General features: G+C 39.0%; 1 protein-coding gene across 5 annotated transcripts in view; it reads right to left on the reverse strand.

Annotated features, from left to right (window-relative positions):
- Positions 1–20323, reverse strand: part of SESTD1 (SEC14 and spectrin domain containing 1) — a 150305-nt gene that overhangs the window by 79749 nt on the left and 50233 nt on the right. For 4 of the 5 annotated variants that reach the window (XM_003907673.3, XM_031651387.1, XM_017946685.3 and 1 more), the window contains exon 2: positions 3734–3813. In XM_003907673.3, coding sequence (XP_003907722.1) covers positions 3734–3788 — 55 coding nt within the window. In that variant the 5' untranslated portion in view covers positions 3789–3813. Of the gene's footprint in view, positions 1–3733; positions 3814–5411; positions 7356–20323 lie in introns of those variants that run through there. The other variant, XM_009182534.4, reaches the window with a different exon arrangement.

Genomic DNA, 20323 nt, shown 5'->3' on the forward strand with positions numbered 1-20323 from the left:
ATATACATTCTTCTCATCTGCATGTGAAACTCTACTCTAATCTGCATGTGAAACTCTTCTCATCTGCATGTGAAACATACTCTAAGACCAACCACAGGCTTGGCCATAATGCAAGTCTCGATAAATTAAAAAAACTCAAAATCATACCAACCATACTCTCAGATCACAGTGTAATAGAAGTAGAAATCAATACCAAGAAGATCTCTGAAAACCACACAATTACATGAAAATTAAACAGCTTGCACTTGAATGATTTTTGTGTAAACAAAATTAAGGCAGAAATCAAAAAATTGTTTGAGATAAATGAACACAGTGATACAACATCAAAATCCCTGGGATGCTGCAAAAACTGTTAAGGTTTATAGCACTAAATGACTACATCAAGAAGTTACAAAGATCTCAAATTAACAATGTAACGTCACACCTACAGGAACTAGAAAAACAAGAACAAACAAACTCCAAAGCTAACAGGAAAAAAGAAATAACTGAAACTAGAGCAGAAGTGAATGAAATTGAGACCCCAAATCCATTAAAGGAATCAACAAGGCCAGGTAAGGTGGCTCAGCCCTCAAATCTCAGCACTTCGAGAAGTCAAAGTGAGCGAATCACTTGAGCTCACGAATTTGAGATCAGCCTGTGCAACACAGCAAAACCCCATCTTTACAAAAAATACAAAAATTGGCTGGGCATGGTGGTACACACCCGTAGTCCCAGCTAATTGTCAGGGCTGAGGCTGGAGGATTGCTTCAGCTCAGGAGGTCAAAGCTGCAGTGAGCCTAGTTCGTACTTGCTCTCCACCCTAGACTGAGTGACAAAGTGAGATCCTGTCTCAAAAAAAAGTGGGGGGGGGGGGGGGGGCTGACAACATCAAATGATACACAAGATCAAAGACCACTAGCTAGATTAAGAAAGAAAAAAAGAGAGGAGATCCAAATAAGGACAATTAGAAATGACAAAGGTGACATTACAATTGATCCCACAGAAATACAAAAGACTTCTGCGCACACTAACTAGAAACTCTAGAGAAATGGATAAATTCCTAGAAACACAGACCCTCCCAAGGTTGAATCATAAAGAAACTGAAGCCCTCAACAGCCCAATATTTAGTTCTGAAATTGAACTGGTAATTTACAAATCTACCAACAAAAAAAAGCCCTGGACTAGATGGATTCACAGCCAAATAATCCTCCACATTCAAATAGGTTTTATTCCTGGGATGCAAGATCAGTTCAACATGCACAAATCAATAAATGTGATTTACCAAATACAGAATTAAAAACCATATGATCATCTCAATAGATGCAGAAAAAGCCTTCAATAAAATCCAATATCCTATCATGATAAAGACCCTCAATAAACTATGCATTGAAGAAATACATCTCAAAATAATAAGAGCTATCTATAGACAAACCCACAGTCAACATCATGCTGAACAGGCAAACGCCAAAAGTATTCCCCTTAAGAACTGAAACAAAACAAGGATAGCTACTCTCACCACTTGCATTCAACATAGTACTAAAAGTCCTAGCAAGAACCATCAGGCAAGAAAAAGAAAAGGCACAGAAATAGAAAAGGAGTCAAATTATTGCTCTTTGCTGACTTTGTGTTTCTATACCTAGACAACTCTACAGCCTCCACCAAAAGGCTTCTAGAACTGATAAATTACATTAGTAAAATTTCAGGGTAAAAAAATCAATATACAAAAATAAGTTGCATTTCCAAACACCAATGACACTCAAACTGAGAGCCAAATAAAGAACATATTCCCACTTATAACATCCACAAAAAATACTTAAAACTACACCTAAGCAAGGAGGTGAAATATATCTACAAGGAGAGCTATAAAACACTGCTGAAAGAACAGAAGACATAAAGTAATGTAAAAACATTTCATCATCATATTTAAAATGTTAAAATGGCCATACAGCCCAAAGCAATCTACAAATTCAATGCTATTCGTATCAAACTACCAATGTCAATTTTCACAGAATAGAAAAAAACTAAAGTTCACATGGAAACAAAAAAGAGCCCAACTAGCCACAGCAATTCTAAGCAAAAAGAAAAAAGCCAGAGGTATTACATTACCTGTCTTCAAGCTACACTACAAGGCTGCAGTAAACAAAACAGCATGGTACTGGTATAGAAACAGACACATGGACCAATGGAACAGAACAGAGAATCCAGAGATAAATTCACACACCTACAGCCTTCTGATCTTCAACAAAACATGCAATGGGGAAAGAACTGTCGTTTTAATAAATAGTACTGGGATAACTTGCTAGCCATGTGCAGAAGAATGAAACTGAACCATACCTTTCACCATATACAAAAACTAACTCAAAATGAATTAAAGACTTAAACCTAAGACCTAAAACTATAAAAATCCTAGAAGAAAACCTAGGAATTACAATTCTGGATACCGGCCTTGGAAAAAAAATTATGACTAAGTCCTCAAAAGTAACTGCAACACAAAAATTGAAAAGCAGGACGTAAAGAGCTTCTGCACAGCAAAAGAAACTATCAATAGAGTAAACAGACAACCTACAAAATGGGAGAAAATATTCACAAACTATGCCTCCAACAAAGGCCTAATACCAAGAATCCATAATGAACTTAATCAATTCAACAAGGAAAAAACAAATAACCCCATTAAAAAGTGGGCAAAGGACATGAACAGACATTTCTCAAAAGAAGACATACAAGTGGCCAACAAGCATGCACATCACAAATAATCACAGGAATGCAATCAAATTGACAATGAAATATCTCATACTAGTCAGAATGTCTATTATTAAAAAGTCAAAAAAATAATAGATGCTGGTGAGGCTGCAGACAAAAGGAAATGCATATACACTGTTGGTGGTCATGTAAATTAGTTCAGTAACTGGAGAAAGCAGTCTGGAGACATCTCAGAGAACTTAAAACAGAGAAATCTATAAAACAATGTATTTTCCTTTGGGTATATACCCAGTAATGGGATTGCTATCATTCAATCCAGCAATCCCGTTACTGTGTATATATCCAACGGAAAATAAATTGCTCTATCAAAAAGACACATGCATTCATATGTTCCTTGCAGAACTATTTATAATAGCAGAGCTACGGAATCAACTTAGGTGCCCATCAACAGTGTAATGGATAAAGAAAACGTGGTACATATACATCATTGAGTACTATGCAGCCGTAAAAAAAACAGGGAAATCATGCCCTTTGCTGCAACATGGATGCAGCCAGAGGCCATCAACCTAAGTGAATATTGACACAGAAATAGAAAACCAAATACTGCATGTTCTCATTTGTAAGAAGGAGTGAAACACTGGGCACACATGGACCTAAAGATGGGAGCAACAGACACTGGAGACTACTGCGGGGGAGGGAGAGAAGGGGAAAAGGGCTGAAAAACTACCTACTGGGTATTATGGTCACTACCTGGGTGAGGGGAATCAACTGTACACCAAACCTTAGTATCATGTAATATACCCATGCAACAGACAGGCACATGTACCCCCAGAATCTAAAATAAAAGTTGAAATTAGAAAAATAAATTGGCCTGCCAAGAACCAGTACAGAGTTAGCTCTCCCAGCTCTTCACTCTGATTTAAAGATGTCTCAGAAATATCTTTTAAACAAAACTTTCATAAAAACATAAAATGCATTTGTCATAATCATCAAACAAAAAAACTATTAAACAGTTTGTATATCAAACACTTCAAATTTTAAGAAGAAAACATACCTGAAAGGAAGGCCAGTTTTTTCTTCAGAATGGGTAATATTACTGAGGCCTCCATTTTACTCCAGTGAACTTCCTTAATTCTGAAAACACAGAAAGTCAAATGTCAACTACAAGATAACAATTATTCCATGAAATATATCCTAATGATAGTTTATCCCAGAGTTTCTAAACCTGAGAACTACTGACATTTTGAGCAAGATGATTCTCTTTTTTGTAGGGAGTTATCCTGTGCATTGTAGAATAGTTTGCAGCATCCCTGGCTTCTACTCACTAAAAACCAATACCACCTCCCTTTCTCAGTTTTGACAACCAAAATGTCTCTAGACATGGCCAAATATCCTCTGGTAGGCAAAATCACAAGTGGTTGAAAATCACCGGCTTAATTCTTTCTCAGAGCAATACTCTTGGGCTAAAACACTGCCTGGTACACAGTAGTAACTAAAAAAATGATTTGTTGAATAAACAAATGAATCAATGAAACAGGCAGTCAATCTTCCTTTGTGTTCCTTATTAATTACACAGCTTAATGCCAAATATCTGATTCTTTCCATTTCACTATTAAATGGCTTTTTCTGATTTCTCATATTTTTGCTCCCCTATAATACAGGGTACCACCTCTTATCCTGTTTATCTCACTACATTTTCTAATACATTGTTTCAATTTTTGCCCCCATTGTTAACTGCCTCCATCTCTCTACATTTTACAGTTTTTAATTTTCCAGGGAAAATTGTGGTTAGGCCAGTTCATCTTTTTGTACCAGGCCACAATTCACTATTCGTTGATTCAGTTTTCCAGGGTCTACTCAGCCATAGCCAGGGGTTATAGCTAAATACAAAAAGGGACTACCCTTATAGCAAGGGCTAAGGGCAAGATAGTTTCCCTTAAATGGAGGTTTTGCCATGGCAGGCATTCAGGCTTGGCCAGCCCAGTATACTATCAAATTTTGATTTTAAGGAGAATAGGACCTTTCAAACAAAACAACAACAAAAACAAACAAACAAAATCAATTCTATTATCTTCTTATACTTAGTTTCATGTCTGAGAGAGTATTCTCAATCACATTTTATCCCTTCCTCCCCTGTCCCATCTCACACCCACCCACCATCACAACACAGAGCAGTTCCTTGGAGTGCACTGTGAAATTTTATTGTATTTAATGAAAGCATACTCTCTTGAAGACAGTTTCTAGCACAGCAGAAAATATGACTCTCTGTATATTACTTACTCAGCAAACACCTGCTATGAACCTATCCCACCTAAGGTTATGCTACCAGCTAGAGCTGAAAACTCAAGAAACAGCACTGCTCTGGAGAAAAAAAAAAAAAAAAAGCAGTCTTTAAAAAACAAACAAAAAATAGATGTTAAGGAAAAAAAAGATGGAGTTGTAACATTGGTCAGATAATGGCTAATTAAACAAGACTAATTTAAACTAGTATATAATTTTACAGCTTTTGTGTATACAATTTAAAAAACACGACCATTTGCATCTGTCTTCAAAGAAAACAAGCTGTCCATCTAGATGATATATTCAAGTTCCCTTGAATATTTGCAATTTGTTTATTCAAGTTTGTTCTACATTAGCCCAGCAAACAGAGTAATAGGAAGTAGGAGGAAAAGAGCTCACAATATACATCTTTAATCTAAAACTAGTAGCACTCCATGTTTTCAGATCAATACCTTGATCTGATGAGTTGTTATCCAGTTATACAAGAACCCAGACAGCCTAGATTCATGTCTTAGATCTCCTGTCTTGTGACCAGCTTGTTGAAGACCTGATTTGAAAGTTTGATAAAGGGGTGATAATAATTACTATAATTAACATTGACTAAGTGTTTATTATAAACTATGCACTGTTCTAAACGATTTCTTTTTATTATCTTAGTCTTCACAACATTTCTATGAGGTAGGTACTATTATTTTATTAGCCCCAAATAGCTTGTTTTCCAGTCCCACCATGGGACAAACCCCATCTATTCCTTCAGACTCATCTCTGGGTAGCATCCTAAAATACTGGATAAATCTGACCCTCACACTCTCAAAAAGAAAGTTTAATTTTCTTGGGCAATACAACATGGCCACATTACAAACTTTCAGATCAGGAATCCTCCTGGCCACAAGGTGGGACCCTTGCCCCAATACTATTTTACAGCTTGCCCTTTTCTGTTGCAACTCTTCTAAGTGATCTGAAGTTCCTATGTCCAGGCTTTCGTAACTCACTCTCTCGGGATCCAAATCTCCACCAAACCTGCTGAATGTGCTGACTATATTCTCTGGCCCCACTGACTCTTTTGACATTTTGGATGGCCTTTCTTTTACTCTCTCCCGTTCTTCCCAGCTAGCTCGATGGGTTGAGGCCACACCTTCTTCCCGTAACAAATTACCTTCATGTTCAATTACACCTACTCCATCTGCTCCCTCTCTCTCACCTTCCCCTCAACATCCCAACCTTTGATGTTGATTTCCTCCTCCTTATCAGGGATTCTTCTCCCCTTCTCATACTAGGTCAGGGGTCACCTATGAGATCTTATTTTGGCCTCAGAAAAAGTTCTGCTGCTCCAGGACGTGGCAAATGGGGATCTAGGAACCATGAGAGTCCATGCTCCCTTCCTAAAGTCTGATCTTTCCCAAATAAAAACTAAGCTTTGGCTCTTTCAGTAGGGTCCCTCCTCATTTCATGAAGGAATTTAAAAGACTACTGCTTTATCTACCTCGCTTGGTAGGACATGTATATTATTTTTACCACTTGTTGCACCCATGAGGAAAAATCCCACATATGGTCTCTGGCTCACAGGTGGGCAGATGAAGTGCATACCCCAAATCCCCAGGAGTCTGGCCCTGGGAGAACTGCAGTGCCTGACGCTGATCCTAGGTGGGGTTATCAAGAGGGAGACCACAGCAGGAAATGTCATAATCACATGATCACTTGCCTGATTCAGGGCATTAAAAAGGCCATATAAAACCTGTAAATTATGCCAAACTAAGGGAAATAAGAGAGGGGTCAAATGAAAATCTAGCCCTATTGTATTCCAAGCTGGCTGAGGCTATGAGAAAATATACTAGTATGAACCCCCAGAGCCCAGAAGGCCTCAATGTCATAGCTGTTTATCAGCCAGGTATCCCTGCACATTAGACATGAAGTCCAAAAGCTAGATTAGAGACCACAAACTACTTTCCCAACATTGCTGGACATAGTTTCAATTTTCTTCAATAATTGAGAACAGATTAAGGGGAACAGAGCTAAAGAGAAAGAAAAATGCAAGGACAAGAGACAGGCTTAACTGCTGGCTGCTTTAGAAGCCTCCAGCCCATTCCAGATTGTACTGAGGACACTTCTCCAAGTAAGTGTTGTTGATGCAGAAGGACAGGCCACTGGATATGGTTTGGCTCTGTGTCCCCACCCAAATCTCATCTCCAATTGTAATCCCCATGTTTTGAGGAAGAGAACTGTAATCTCCACATGTAGAATGAGGGAAGTGATTAGATCATGGGGGAGTTTCCACCATGCTGTTCTCATAGTGAGTTCTCACGAGATCTAATGTTTTCATAAATGGCAATTTTTCCTGCCCTCCTTACTTCTCTCTCCTGCTACCCTGTGAAGAAGGTGTCTGCTTCCTCTTCTACCATGACTGTAAGTTTCCTGAGGTCTCCCCAGCCATGCAGAACTGTGAGTCAATTAAACCTCCTTTGTTTACAAATTACCCAGTCTCAGGTATTTCTTTACAGCAGTGTAAAAACGGATTAAATAGAAACTTCAAGTTAGACAGTCCTACCTCAGGTGTTTAAAATATAGCCCACATTTATTCAAACAAGCCCTAGCAAGAAATCTAATTGAAAAATCTCTTAAGAAGGGATAACTTCTACAGCATGTAAACTACCTCCTCATTTGCTCTTCCACATAAATCACACAGCAACATGAAGTACAAATCTTAACTTCCCAAAAAAAGTAAAATAATTTTTGTCTAATTCAAAGGTTACTTAAAGGTTATATATAAAACAAGGCAAAAGGAACCAGGGAATAAGAGAGACATGAAGGTTATAAGGGTAAAAAGGTATTTTGGGAAAGGAAGGTTATTTAAAAACAAACAAACAAACAAAAAATACTTTATATGAGAAAAAAAATCTCGTATAGTAAATTCTTGTCCTGAAATAGAATGACTGGTTGTTTAAGAAAGAGGAATGCTTAGGACAAGTCGTAAAGTCCAAGCAAGTCAAAAATAGTCTGTGTAAGTCATAAGAAGGTTTGTGAAGGGAAATTTATGAAAGGAATTTTCTATGTGATTAAGTTGGTTATAACTGAAAGGGAATTATTTAGGATAGTCTTTCTAACATTGCCTCTCCATATGTTAAAACAAGGTTTTCTTAAGGTATTAATCTGTTCTTAACAAAACTACAAGAAGTTTTACTTTTCATTTTATAATGTTTATTTTTAAAACTTCTCAGAATCATCTCAGTTTAACTTTTGCTGTGTCCCGCTGCTTTCAGTTTTTTCTCCCCTAAAAAAGGCCTAATATAACAACACTCCCCAGTTTTTGTCAGCTCCTGTCGTGTTTTCCTCCCAATTCTAACTGCTATTATGTCCTAATGCTAAACATTAGCATAATATTTTAACGTTTCAACTTTAAGGTCAAAAAAATTAAGCAATGTTTTCCTCTAACATAACTTAATTCTGGACCCCTGGCTTTTCTTGGTATGCCTAAATTTTCCATGTAATCAAAAAAACCAACTTATGCTGTTCCTAAGAGTCATGTATTCCCCCGCTGAACACACACTTCCTGTGTCTAATTAAATGCAAACACTTTTTCATTGAGTTTAATTTTCAGGTTACCTAAATGGGTTTCCAATAAGGAAAAACAATCACAAAACAAAAGGTTTGTGTATCCCTTTTTGGACAATGGCTTTAAAAAACAAAATTTTATGTTCTAGAATTCAACAGTTTCACTTTCAAATGATACTGTGTATGGGATCAGTCTCTCCCCAGAGATGCCTGCTACCATTACAAATCTCCCCTGGATTCAGCTAGTCACCAGTTTCATCTTGACATACTCCCCCTCTCTGATGAATACCTTCCTCCAGAAAAATCCAATATCCTAAGACCCACAATCTGGGACAATGACCCACAGGGTCTCCTGACAAACCAACAACCATAGGTAGGTTCTACTCCATGCTCTAGGCATGCCAGGAAGTAGCTGGAAGATGAGACCTCCACCCCATTGCCAAAGATTTGTCACTGCTGTTCTGTCAGAGGGGGTGGGGCAGATGTGGAGTCCTGATAAGTAAGCAACAACGAGAAAGGGGTGATCCCAGATGGGAAACAATGAACTACTGTTCGAACAGATGGTTAATCACAAACAACCTGCAAGCACAGCTACCTTGTTCCGCAGATAGCCGCCTTGTAGCATGACTCTATATACAATTTCCCTCCAGCCCCCACCTCTTGGCAGACAACCCTTTCTCTGCTGTGCTGCCCAATGCAACCCTGCAGCATATTTTCACATTTTCGCTAATAAATCTGCATTTCTTTACCTACAACTGTCTTGGTAAATCCCTTTAAAAACTGCAAAGCTGGCCCCAGGCAGTAGCACCCATGACATCCAGGAGTTCAAGACCAACGTGGGCAACATGGCAAGAACCCCACTCTATTTTTTTTTAAAGGGGATGGGAACAGTTCAGAGAGCTTCCAGGTGGGTGAACACATCAAGGTGCTGAGAGGGTAGCACACCCAGACAGGCCATGGAAAGTCCCCATGCCTCCTCCCCTGATACCTTGCACTAAACATCTCTTCTATAGGCTGTTCCTGAGTTGTATCCTTTATAACAACCCAGTAATCGTAAGTAAATTGTCTTACTGAAGTCTGTGAGGTATCTTAGTGAATTATCAAACCTGAAGGGGTTGTGGGTGATGAGAACCTTGATTTGTAGCCAAGTCAGACAGAAGAGTGGGTAATCTGGGGACCCAATACTTATGCCTGGCATCTAAAATGAGGACAGCCCAGCTATGGCACCTAAAGTGAAGACAGCCTGAGCCTGTAGTCCTAGCTAATAAGGAGGTTGTGGTGGGAGGATTGCCTGGGCCCTAGAGTTTGAGTGCAGCCTGGGCAACATAGCAAGATTCTTGTCTATAAAAAATAAAAAGAAACAAATAAATAAAGTGAGGACAGTCTTGTGGGACTGAGCCCTTAAACTCTGGATCTGATAACTCCAGGCACTTACTGCCAGAACTGAATTGGGTTGTAGGACACCCAGGTGGTATCTGGAGAGATGGAGAATTGATTGGTGTGAAGAAAAAACTCTCATATTTGATATGAGAAATATTGTCAATGAAAAGTTATACGTGTGTGTGTGTGTGTGTGTGTGTGTGTGTGTGTGTGTGTGTACAGGTAAAAAAAAGGAAGAACTTTTATCTGAGGAATGCAAGTCCTTTTAATTATCAGACCAAGAGAGACACTAAAATGAGACCACAATCATGCCCTTCTTCATGTCTTGCGCTGTGTGTTCATCTTCTGAAATTGCTTACTATTACCACAAGTAGCTATAAATAAATCTAATAATACCCCACTGGACATTATAATCCACACCCTATAGCTTAACAATGTAGAGCCAATCACTAATCAGTGTTCTTTCTGTGAACCAATGAGAATTTCTGATGACTTTTTTGCGATAATCCATATCTTATAGCTTAACAACGTAGAGCCAATCATTAACCAATGTTATTTATGTGAACCAATGAGAATTCCTGACAAACAACTTTTTTTGCCTTTAAAAATCTACTTGTAACTGGTACTAATCAAAGTGCATGTTCAGGACAATTTGAATCTATGCTCCCAGGCTGCAGTCCTTGAGCTTAGTCAAAAAAACCTCTTCACTTACAGATTTTCTTTATGGTATATGAGCAGAGACAAATTCTCAGCTGCCTTTAATTCCTTCCTATTTTTTTTGAACTTATTTCTCCATCCTTCTCATCAGTTCTGTAAATTATACAAAATAAATTCCTTTTCTGCTTAAGTTGGCTAAAATAGGCTCCTCTTTTAATCAGTGGAGAAAGTTGGTAGAAGCAGCAAAACTAAAATTGAGAGTTTAGAAGACGGTCTCCAATCACTCTAGGCTTTTTTTTTTTTTTTTAAACTCTGTTGCCATTTAATTTCAATAAAAATGCCCAACAATACATTGAGATTTTAACCCTTGCCATAGTCAAACCTAATTAAACAGCATCCAAGAAATAGGAACATCTGGCATTCCTAAGACACGGCGTACAAAATGATAGATGCAGCTGACCCATGGAGTAAAATCTATTAATATTATTGAAGCTTTCCAAGTCAAATTATTGATTTTATGCCATCATATGCTAAAATTTAACTTTCCACAACTGCATTCTCCACATCTCTAAAAAGGAAAAGGACAATGGTTTTAGTCTCTTGGTCTAGATTTTCTTTGGCAAACTATGACATCCAGAAGCAATCTTCCATTTCATCACTATCTGCTGAGAGACAGGTGCTTTATCCAAACTTTCCTTTACACAAACACTTCAGCAAGGCAAAATATTGGGTTTTAAAAAAATTAAACAGCTTTTTAAAATTGTTTTATTTTAAGAATATCTTGAAAGTGATACAAAGGTAGCTTAAAGTAATACTAAGGAGAAATACAGTTTTGTGGGTGTATAAGCCAAGATCAAATGACCTGATAGATAAAAAGTAAAGCAGTCAAGAGATGAAAACAACTGTATTTACTCTGTATCTTCCTCCTTTCTACAGTCTCCTTTCTATCAATCTCTTTCACTGTTGTCACAAAAGAGATAGGTAACAAAAAATCATTATTACTGTATCACTAGGTCAAATTTAATTTTTCAAAAGTTATTTGTTCCAGTTTTTCAAGTGTTTAGCACAGTTATTAAAAAAAAACCTTCCTCTTTCTGGTTATTTTAATATCTGATAGAAAAATTTAAATAGATAATGTACAAAATACACAAAGGGAAAATCTTGCAAAATACAACCAACACCACCTCCATCTCCACAATAAAATGTTAAATAACATAAAGGTGGAAAATGGCGAATAGGAGACAGGACTAACATGCAGCTCCCACTTGGACAGACAGTACAGCATCTGGAGACTCACACTGCTAACTTTTGTTCCAAGAACCACCATAGAAACATAACAGGAAAACTGAAGAATTCACAGATCCTTTGAAAAAAGTGGTTTGCTGCTGCAACACCACAAAACAGCTGAAAAACTGTGAATCAACAAAGTGTGAGAGGGGAGAAAAGTCAGCCTCTGAACACACATCCCCACTGGGGAACCCAAAAATCCAGATCATGGGAGAAGAATTTAATTTACCTAGAGTTGAAATGGATTTAGGGAGTTGTGTGAAACATAAAAGCAGAAGCAGCAGCTGGAAGAGCCCTGTAGGCACTCCTGGTCCCCAGCACCCCAGCACAAGCCCAAGGAAGCCATTCCTGACCTCATCTCACAGAGGTCCCTTAGGGGAAGTAAGGCAGCTGGTGAAATTGGGGAGGGGCCACAGGGTGAAGGATGCTCCTAGCTGAACTCTGTAATAACTTCAACTGAGCACAAACTTTCCTGAGCAGAATCCAGGGAGTAGGGGGCAAACGGGAAGTGCAGATACAAGCACAGAAGCCGCAGCCGACCATGCAGGCGGGCAGGCAGGAAGGTGAGAGACCTGAGAGCCCTGCTTGTTTTCTCAATGTGAAGGCTTGTACCTGAGGGCAAGACCTCAGCCCTGCTCTCTGGCTGTCTGGATACAAACTCAGTGTGGTTGGTGGGGGTAAGGTGAGAGTGAGACTGGCCTTGCTGACTGTATGGGAGCTAGGTGAGGCCTGTCACAGCTGGCTTTTCCCCACTTCCCTGGTGATCTATATGATGCAGCAGAGGCAGCCATAATTCCCCTCGAACCTAACTCCATTGGCCTGAGAACCACCCACCAACCCCCACAGTGGCCACAGAAACTCCCGTCCAAAGGGAGTCAGAGCTCAGACTGCTCTAACCCTGCCGATGGTTTACATCAATCTGCCCTGGTAGCCAAAGACAAAAGATAAAGCTCTTGTGAGCTCTATGGCCACAACCAAATTGGAGAAACCAAAGTACTCATCCTGGCCAATGTGGGGCAAGATTATATCCACTTTCTACCACTGCAGTTGGTACTCTCTTGAAAGTGCCTGGAGGCCAACCAATCAAGCCACTACAGTAACTCAACAGAACAACTCTGCTCCAAAGAAGGAGAAAACAACAGCTAATTCCACCACCTGCAACACTCTGGCTAAACTGAGGTCCTGATTCTGTCCACATGACAACTTCACTACCAGCATAATCAGCATTCAAGAAAACCAACACCAAACAAAACTAAAATCAAGGATTCCCACAGAGTCCACTTTATAACCCTGCCACCTCCACCAGAGCAGGTGCTGGTAACCACAGAGGGGTCAAGACAGATGACATCACAGGACTCTTTGCAGACACTCCCCAGCACCAGCCTGGAGCCTGGTAACCCCACTGGGTGGCTAGATTTAGAAGGGCAACAACAATCACTGTAGTCCGGCTCTCAGGAAGCCCCATCCCTAGCACCATATCAAGGGATCACCCTGTGGGACAAAAGAATCTGAACAGTAGCCCCTGAGTTCCAGATCTTTCCACTGAAACCATCTAACAAAATGAGAATGAACCAGAAAAGTAATTCTGGTAACATTACAAAACAAGGTTCTATAACACCCCCAAAAGATCACACTAGCTCCTCTCTAGCAACAGATCCAAACCAACAAGAAATCTCTGAATTGCCAGATAAAGAATTCAGAAGGTTGATTATTAAGCTATTCAAGGAGGCATCAGAGAAAGGTGAAAATAAAGAAATTTTTAAAAATACAGGATATTAATGAAAAAGTCTCCAGAGAAATAGCTATCATAAAGAAAAGACAATCAAAACATCCAGAAATAAAAGACACACTTAGAGAAATGCAAAATACACTGGAAAGTTCCAACAATAGAATTGAACAAGTAGAAGAAAGGACTTCAGAGCTCAAAGACAAGGCTTTCAAATTAATGAAATCCAAAAAAGACAAAAAAAAATTTTTAAAAATGAACAAACCTCAAAGGAATTTGGGATTATATTAAAACAACCAAACATAAAAATAATTGGTATTCCTGAAGAAGAAGAGAAATCTAAAAGCTTGGAAAACTTATTTGAGGGAATAATAGAGAAAAACCTTCCTGGTCTTGCTAGAGACCTAGACATCCACTTACAAGAAGTTCAAAGAACACCCAGGAAATTCATTGCAAAAAGATAATCACCTAGGAACATAGTTTTCGGGATATCTAAAGTCAAGATGAAGGAAAGAATCTTAAAGCTGTGAAGAAAAAGCATCACTTATATCAACTTATAAAGGAAAATCTATCAGATTAACAGCAGATTTCTCAGCAGAAATCCTGCAAGCCAGAAGGAATTGGGGTCCTATCTTTAGCCTCCTTAATTAAAATAATTATCAGCCAATAGTTCTGTACCCAGCAAAAGTAAGTGTCATAAATGGAGAGATAAGGTATTTTTTAGACAAACAAATGATGAGAGAATTTGCCACTACCAAGCAAGCACTACAAGAACTGCTAAAAGGAGCTCTAAATCTTGAAACAAATCCTCAAAATACGCCAAAATAGAATCTCCTTAAAGCATACATCTCACAGGACCTGTAAAACAATAACACAATGAAAACAAACCAAGGTATTCAGTCAACAAATAGCATGATGAATAGAACAGTACCTCACATCTCAACACTAACATTGAATATAAATGGCCTAAATGGTCTAAAAGATACAGAATGGAGAATGAATAAGAATTCACCAACCAAGTATCTGCTGTCTTCAAGAGATTCAACTGACACATAGGGACTCACATAAACTTAAGGTAAACAGGTTGAAAAAGACAGTCCATGCAAATGAACACCAAAAGTGAGCAGGCGGAGCTATTCTTCTATCAGACAAAACAAACTTTAAAGCATCAGCACTTTAAAAAGGCAAAGAAGGGCATTATATAATGATAAAGGACTAGTTCAACAGGAAAATATCACAATCCTAAATATATATGCACCTAACGGTGGAGCTCCCAAATTTATAAAACAATTACTACTAGACGTAAGAAATGAGATAGATGGCAACACACTAATGCTGGGGAAATACAATACTCTCCTGACAGCACAAGACAGGTCATCAAAATGGAAAGGCAACAAAGAAACAATGGACTTAAACTACACCCTAGAACAAATGGACTTAACAGATATTTACAGAACATTCTACCCAATAATTGCAGAATATACATTCTTTTCATCAGCATGTGGAACATTCTCCAAGATAGATCGCATGATAAGCCAAAAAACAAGTCTCAATAAATTTAAGCAAATTGAAGTTATATCAAGTACTCTCTCTTATACTACAGTAGAATAAAATTGGAAATTAATTTGAAAAGGAATGCTCAAAACTACACAAATACCTTAAAACAATCTGCTCCTGAATGATCTTTTGGGCAACAATAAAATCAAGAGAGAAAAAATTTCTTTGAACTGAACAATAATAGTGACACATCCCATCAACACCTCCGGGATACAGTAACAATGGTGCTAAGTATTAAATGCCTATTACATCAAAAAGTTGGAAAGTGCACAAATTGACAATCTAAGTTCACACCTCAAAGAACTAGAGAAACAAGAACAAACCAAAACTAAACCCAGCAGAAGAAAAAAAATAAAGATCAGAGCAGAACTAAATGAAATTGAAACAACAACAAAAAAAGATGAAACAAAAAGCTGGTTCTTTGAAGAGATAAACAAAATCAATAGACCATTAATGAAATTAACCAAGAAAAGTAGAGAGAAGATCCAAATAAGCTCAATTAGAAATGAAATGGGAGATACTGGCCAGGCGCAGTGGCTCACGGCTGTAATCCCAGCACTCTGGGAGGCAGATGCAGGCGGATCATGAGGTCAGGAGATCGAGACCAACCTGGCTAACACGGTGAAACCCCATCTCTACTAAAAATACAAAAAAAATTAGCCAGGCATGGTGGCGGGCGCCTGTAGTTCCAGCTACTCGGCAGGCTGAGGCGTGAACCCGGGAGGTGGAGCTTGCAGTGAGCCGAGATCGCGTCACTGCACTCCAGCCTGGGCAACAGAGTGAGACTCCATCTCAGAAAAAAAAAAAAAGAAAAGAAAAGAAATGGGAGATACTATAACCGAGATCGAGATCATTCAAGGCTACCATGAACACCTTTATGCAAACAAACTAGAAAACCCAGAGGAGACAGGTAAATTCCTGGAAATCGAAAACCCTCCTAGATTAAACCAGGAAGAAAGAAAAACTCTAAAAAGACCAATAACAAGTAGTAAGATTGAAACAGTAATTTAAACATTTCCAACGAAAGAAGTTCAGGACTAGATGGATTCACAACTGAATTCTATCAAACATTCAAAGAAGAATTGGTATCAATACTACTGAAACTATTCCAAGATAAACAGAGAATCCTCCCTAAATCATTCTATGAAGCCAATATTCCCCTAATACTAAAACCAGAAAAGGACATAACAAAAAAAGAAAACTACAGACCAGTATCTCCGATGAACATAGATGCAAAAATCCTCAACAAAACATGAAATAACTGAACCCAATAAGTGGGTTTCATACCAAGGATGCAGTGTTGGTTTAACATACACCAGTCAATATATGTGATAACCACATAAACAAAACAATTAAAAACAAAAATAATATAATCATCTCAATAGATACTGAAAAAGCATTTGACAAAATCCAGCATCACTTTATGATTACAACCCTCAGCAACATCAGCACAGAACAGACATATCTTAAGGTAATAAAAGCCTTCTATGATAAACCCACAGCCAACACTATACTGAATGGGGAAAACTTGAAAGCATTCCCCCTGAGAATTGGAACAAGATACGGATGTCCAGTTTCTGTTCAACATAATACTGGAAGTCCTAGCCAGAGCAATCAGACAAGAGAAAGAAATAAAGGGCATCTAAATTGGTAAAGAGGAAGACAAACTTGTCACTGTTGATGATATGATTGTATACCAACAAAACAATAAAGACTCCCAAAAAGTTCCTAGATCTGATCAATGAATTCAGTGAAGTTTCAGGATACAAAAATCAGTAGCACTGTTATACACCAACAGCGACCAAGCTGAGAATCAAATCAAGAACTCAGCCCCTTTCATAATAGTCGAAAAAGAAAAAGAAAAGAAAAAAAGAAAAAAAAGGAATATACCTAACCAAGGAAGTGAAAGATCTCTACAAGGAAAACTACAAAACACTGCTAAAAGAAATCACAGATAACACAAACAAATGGAAACACATCCCATGCTCATGGATGGATAGGATCAATATTGTGAAAATGATCATACTGCCAAAAGCAATCTATAAATTCAATGCAATTCCCATCAAAATACCATTATCATTCTTCACAGAACTAGAAAAAAAAATCCTAAAATTTATACGGAACAACAGAAAAAAGAGCCTGCATAGCTAAAGTAAGACTAAGCAAAAAGAACAAATATGGGGGCATCACATTACCCGACTACAAGACTACAGTTACCAAAACAGCAGAGCACTAGTATAAAAACAGGCACACAGACCAATGGAACAAAATAGAGAACCCAAAAATATGCCAAATACTTACAGCCAACTGAACTATGACAAAGCAAACAAAAACATAAAATGGAGAAAGGACACCCTACTACCCCACTAAACAAATGGTGCTGGGATAATTTGCAAGAAATGTCAGTCACACACACACACACACACACACACACACACACACACCATGGAATACTACTCTTCAGCCATAAAAAGGAATGACATAATGGCATTTACAGCAACCTGGATGCAGATGGACACCATTATTCCAAGTGACGTAACTCAGGAATGGAAAACCAAACATCGTATGTTCTCACTTGTAAGTGTGAGCTATGACAGGAGGACATGAAGGTATAAGAATGATATAATGGACTCTGGGGACTCAGGGGAAGGGTGGGAGGGGGATGAGAGATAAAAAAACTACATACTGGTTTCAGTGCACATTGATCAAGTGATGGATGTACCAAAGTCTCAGAAATAACCACTAAAGAACTTATTCATATAACCAAACACCACTTGTTCCCCCAAAACTATTGAAATAATTTTAAAATATCTTCTGTTCCAAGATGGCAGAATAGGAACAGCTACAGTCTGCAGTCCCCAGTGTGACTGATGCAGAAAATGGGTGATTTCTGCATTTCCAACTGAGGTACCTGGTTCATCTCATTGGGACTGGTTGGACAGTGGGTGCAGCACACAGAGGGCAAGTCAAAGCAGGGACGGGCATTGCCTTACCCAGAAAGCGCAACGGGTCTGGGGATTTCCCTTTCCTAGCCAAGGGAAGCCATGACAGACTGTACCTGGTAAAACAGGACACTTCCGCCCAAATACTGCGCTTTTCCCAAGGTCTTAGCAACCAGCAGACAAGGAAATACTCTCCTGTGCCTGGCTGAGTGAGTCCCACGCCCGTGGAGCCTTGCTCACTGCTAGTGCAGTAATCTGAGATCAAACTGCAAGGCGGCAGCCAGGTTGGTGGAGGGGCGTCCACCATTGCTGAGACTTAAGTAGGTAAACAAAGTGGCTGGGAAGCTCAAACTGGGTGGAGCCCACCGCAGCTCAACAAGGCCTAATACCTCTATAGACTCCACCTCTGTGGGCAGGGCATAGCTGAACAAAAGGCAGCAGACAACTTCTGTAGACTTAAACATCCTTGTCTGATAGCTCTGAAGGGAACAGTGGTTCTCCTAACATGGCATTTGAGCTCTGGGAATGGACAGATTGCCTCCTCAAGTGAGTCCCTGACCCCCATGTAGCCTAACTGGGAGACACCTCCCAGTAGCAGCCAAAAGACACCTCATACAGTAGCATGCTTCTCTGGGAGGAAGCTTCCAGAGGAAGGATCAGGCAGCAATATTTACTGTTCTGCAATATTTGCTGTTCTGCAGCCTCTGCCGGTGATATCCAGGCAAACAGGGTGTGGAGTGGACCTCCAACAAACGTCAACAGACCTGCAGCTGAGGGACGTGAGTGTTAGAAGGAAAACTAACAAACAGAAAGGAATACCATCAACATCAACAAAAAGGACATCTACACCAACAAAAAGGACATCTACTGATTGGTGACCCCATCTGTAGGTCACCGATATCAAAGACCAAAGGTAGATAAAACCACAAAGATGGGGAGAAACCAGAGCAGAAAAGCTGAAAATTCTAAAAACCAGACTACCTCTTCTCCTACAAATGACTGCGGCTCCTAGCCAGCAACTGAACAAAGCTGGATGGAGAATGACTTTGACAAGTTGACAGAAGTAGGCTTTAGAAGGTCGGTAATAACAAACTTCTCTGAGCTAAAGGAACATGTTCTAACCCATTGCAAGGAAGCTAAAATTCTTGAAAAAATGTTAGACAAATTGCTAACTAGAATAAACAGTATAGAGAAGACCTTACATGACCTGATGGAGCTGAAAAACACGGCACGAGAACTTCGAGGTGCACACACAAGCTTCAATAGCCGATTCGATCAAGTGGAAGAAAGGGTATCAGTGACTGAAGATCAAATTAATGAAATTAAAGCGAGAAGACAAGGTCAAAGAAAAAAGAGTAAAAACAAATGAACAAAGACTCCAAGAAATATGGGACTATGGGAAAAGACCAAACCTACGTTTGATTGGTGTACCTGAAAGTGAGGGGGAATATGGAACCAAGCTGGAAAACACTCTTCAGGATATTATCCAAGAGAACTTCCCCAACCTAGCAAGGTAGGCCAACATTCAAATTCAGGAAATACAGAGAACACCACAAAGACACTCCTCGACAAGAACAACCCCAAGACATATAATTGTTAGACTCACCAAGGTTGAAATGAAGGAAAAAATGTTAAGGGCAACCAGAAAGAAAGGTTGGGTTACCCACAAAGGGTGAGATCTCTCGGCAGAACCCTACAGCCAGAAGAGAGTGGGGGACAATATTCAGCATTCTTAAAGAAAAGAATTTTCAACCCAGAATTTCATATCCAGCCAAATTAAGCTTCAAAAGTGAAGGAGGAATAAAATCCTTTACAGACAAGCAAATGCTGAGAGATTTTGTCACCACCAGGCCTGTCTTACAAGAGCTCCTGAAGGAAGCACTAAACATGGAAAGGAACAACTGGTACCAGCCACTGCAAAAACACACCAATGTGTAAAGACCGTCGATGCTACAAAGAAACTGCATCAATTAACAGGCAAAATAACCAGCTAACATCATAATGACAGGATCAAATTCACACATAACAATATTAACCTTAAATGTAAATGGGCTAAATGCCCCAATTAAAAGACACAGACTTGCCAACTGGATAAAGAGTCAAGACCCAACAGTGTGCTATATTCAGGAGATCCATCTCAAGTGTAGAGGCACACATAGGCTCAAAATAATTGGATGGAGGAAGATCTACCAAGCAAATGGAAAGCAAAAAAAAGCAGGGGTTGCGATCCTAGTCTCTGATAAAATAGACTTTAAACCAACAAAGA

The sequence above is a fragment of the Papio anubis genome, chromosome 10 (genome assembly GCF_008728515.1).
Source record: "Papio anubis isolate 15944 chromosome 10, Panubis1.0, whole genome shotgun sequence".
Lineage (NCBI taxonomy): Eukaryota > Metazoa > Chordata > Mammalia > Primates > Cercopithecidae > Papio > Papio anubis.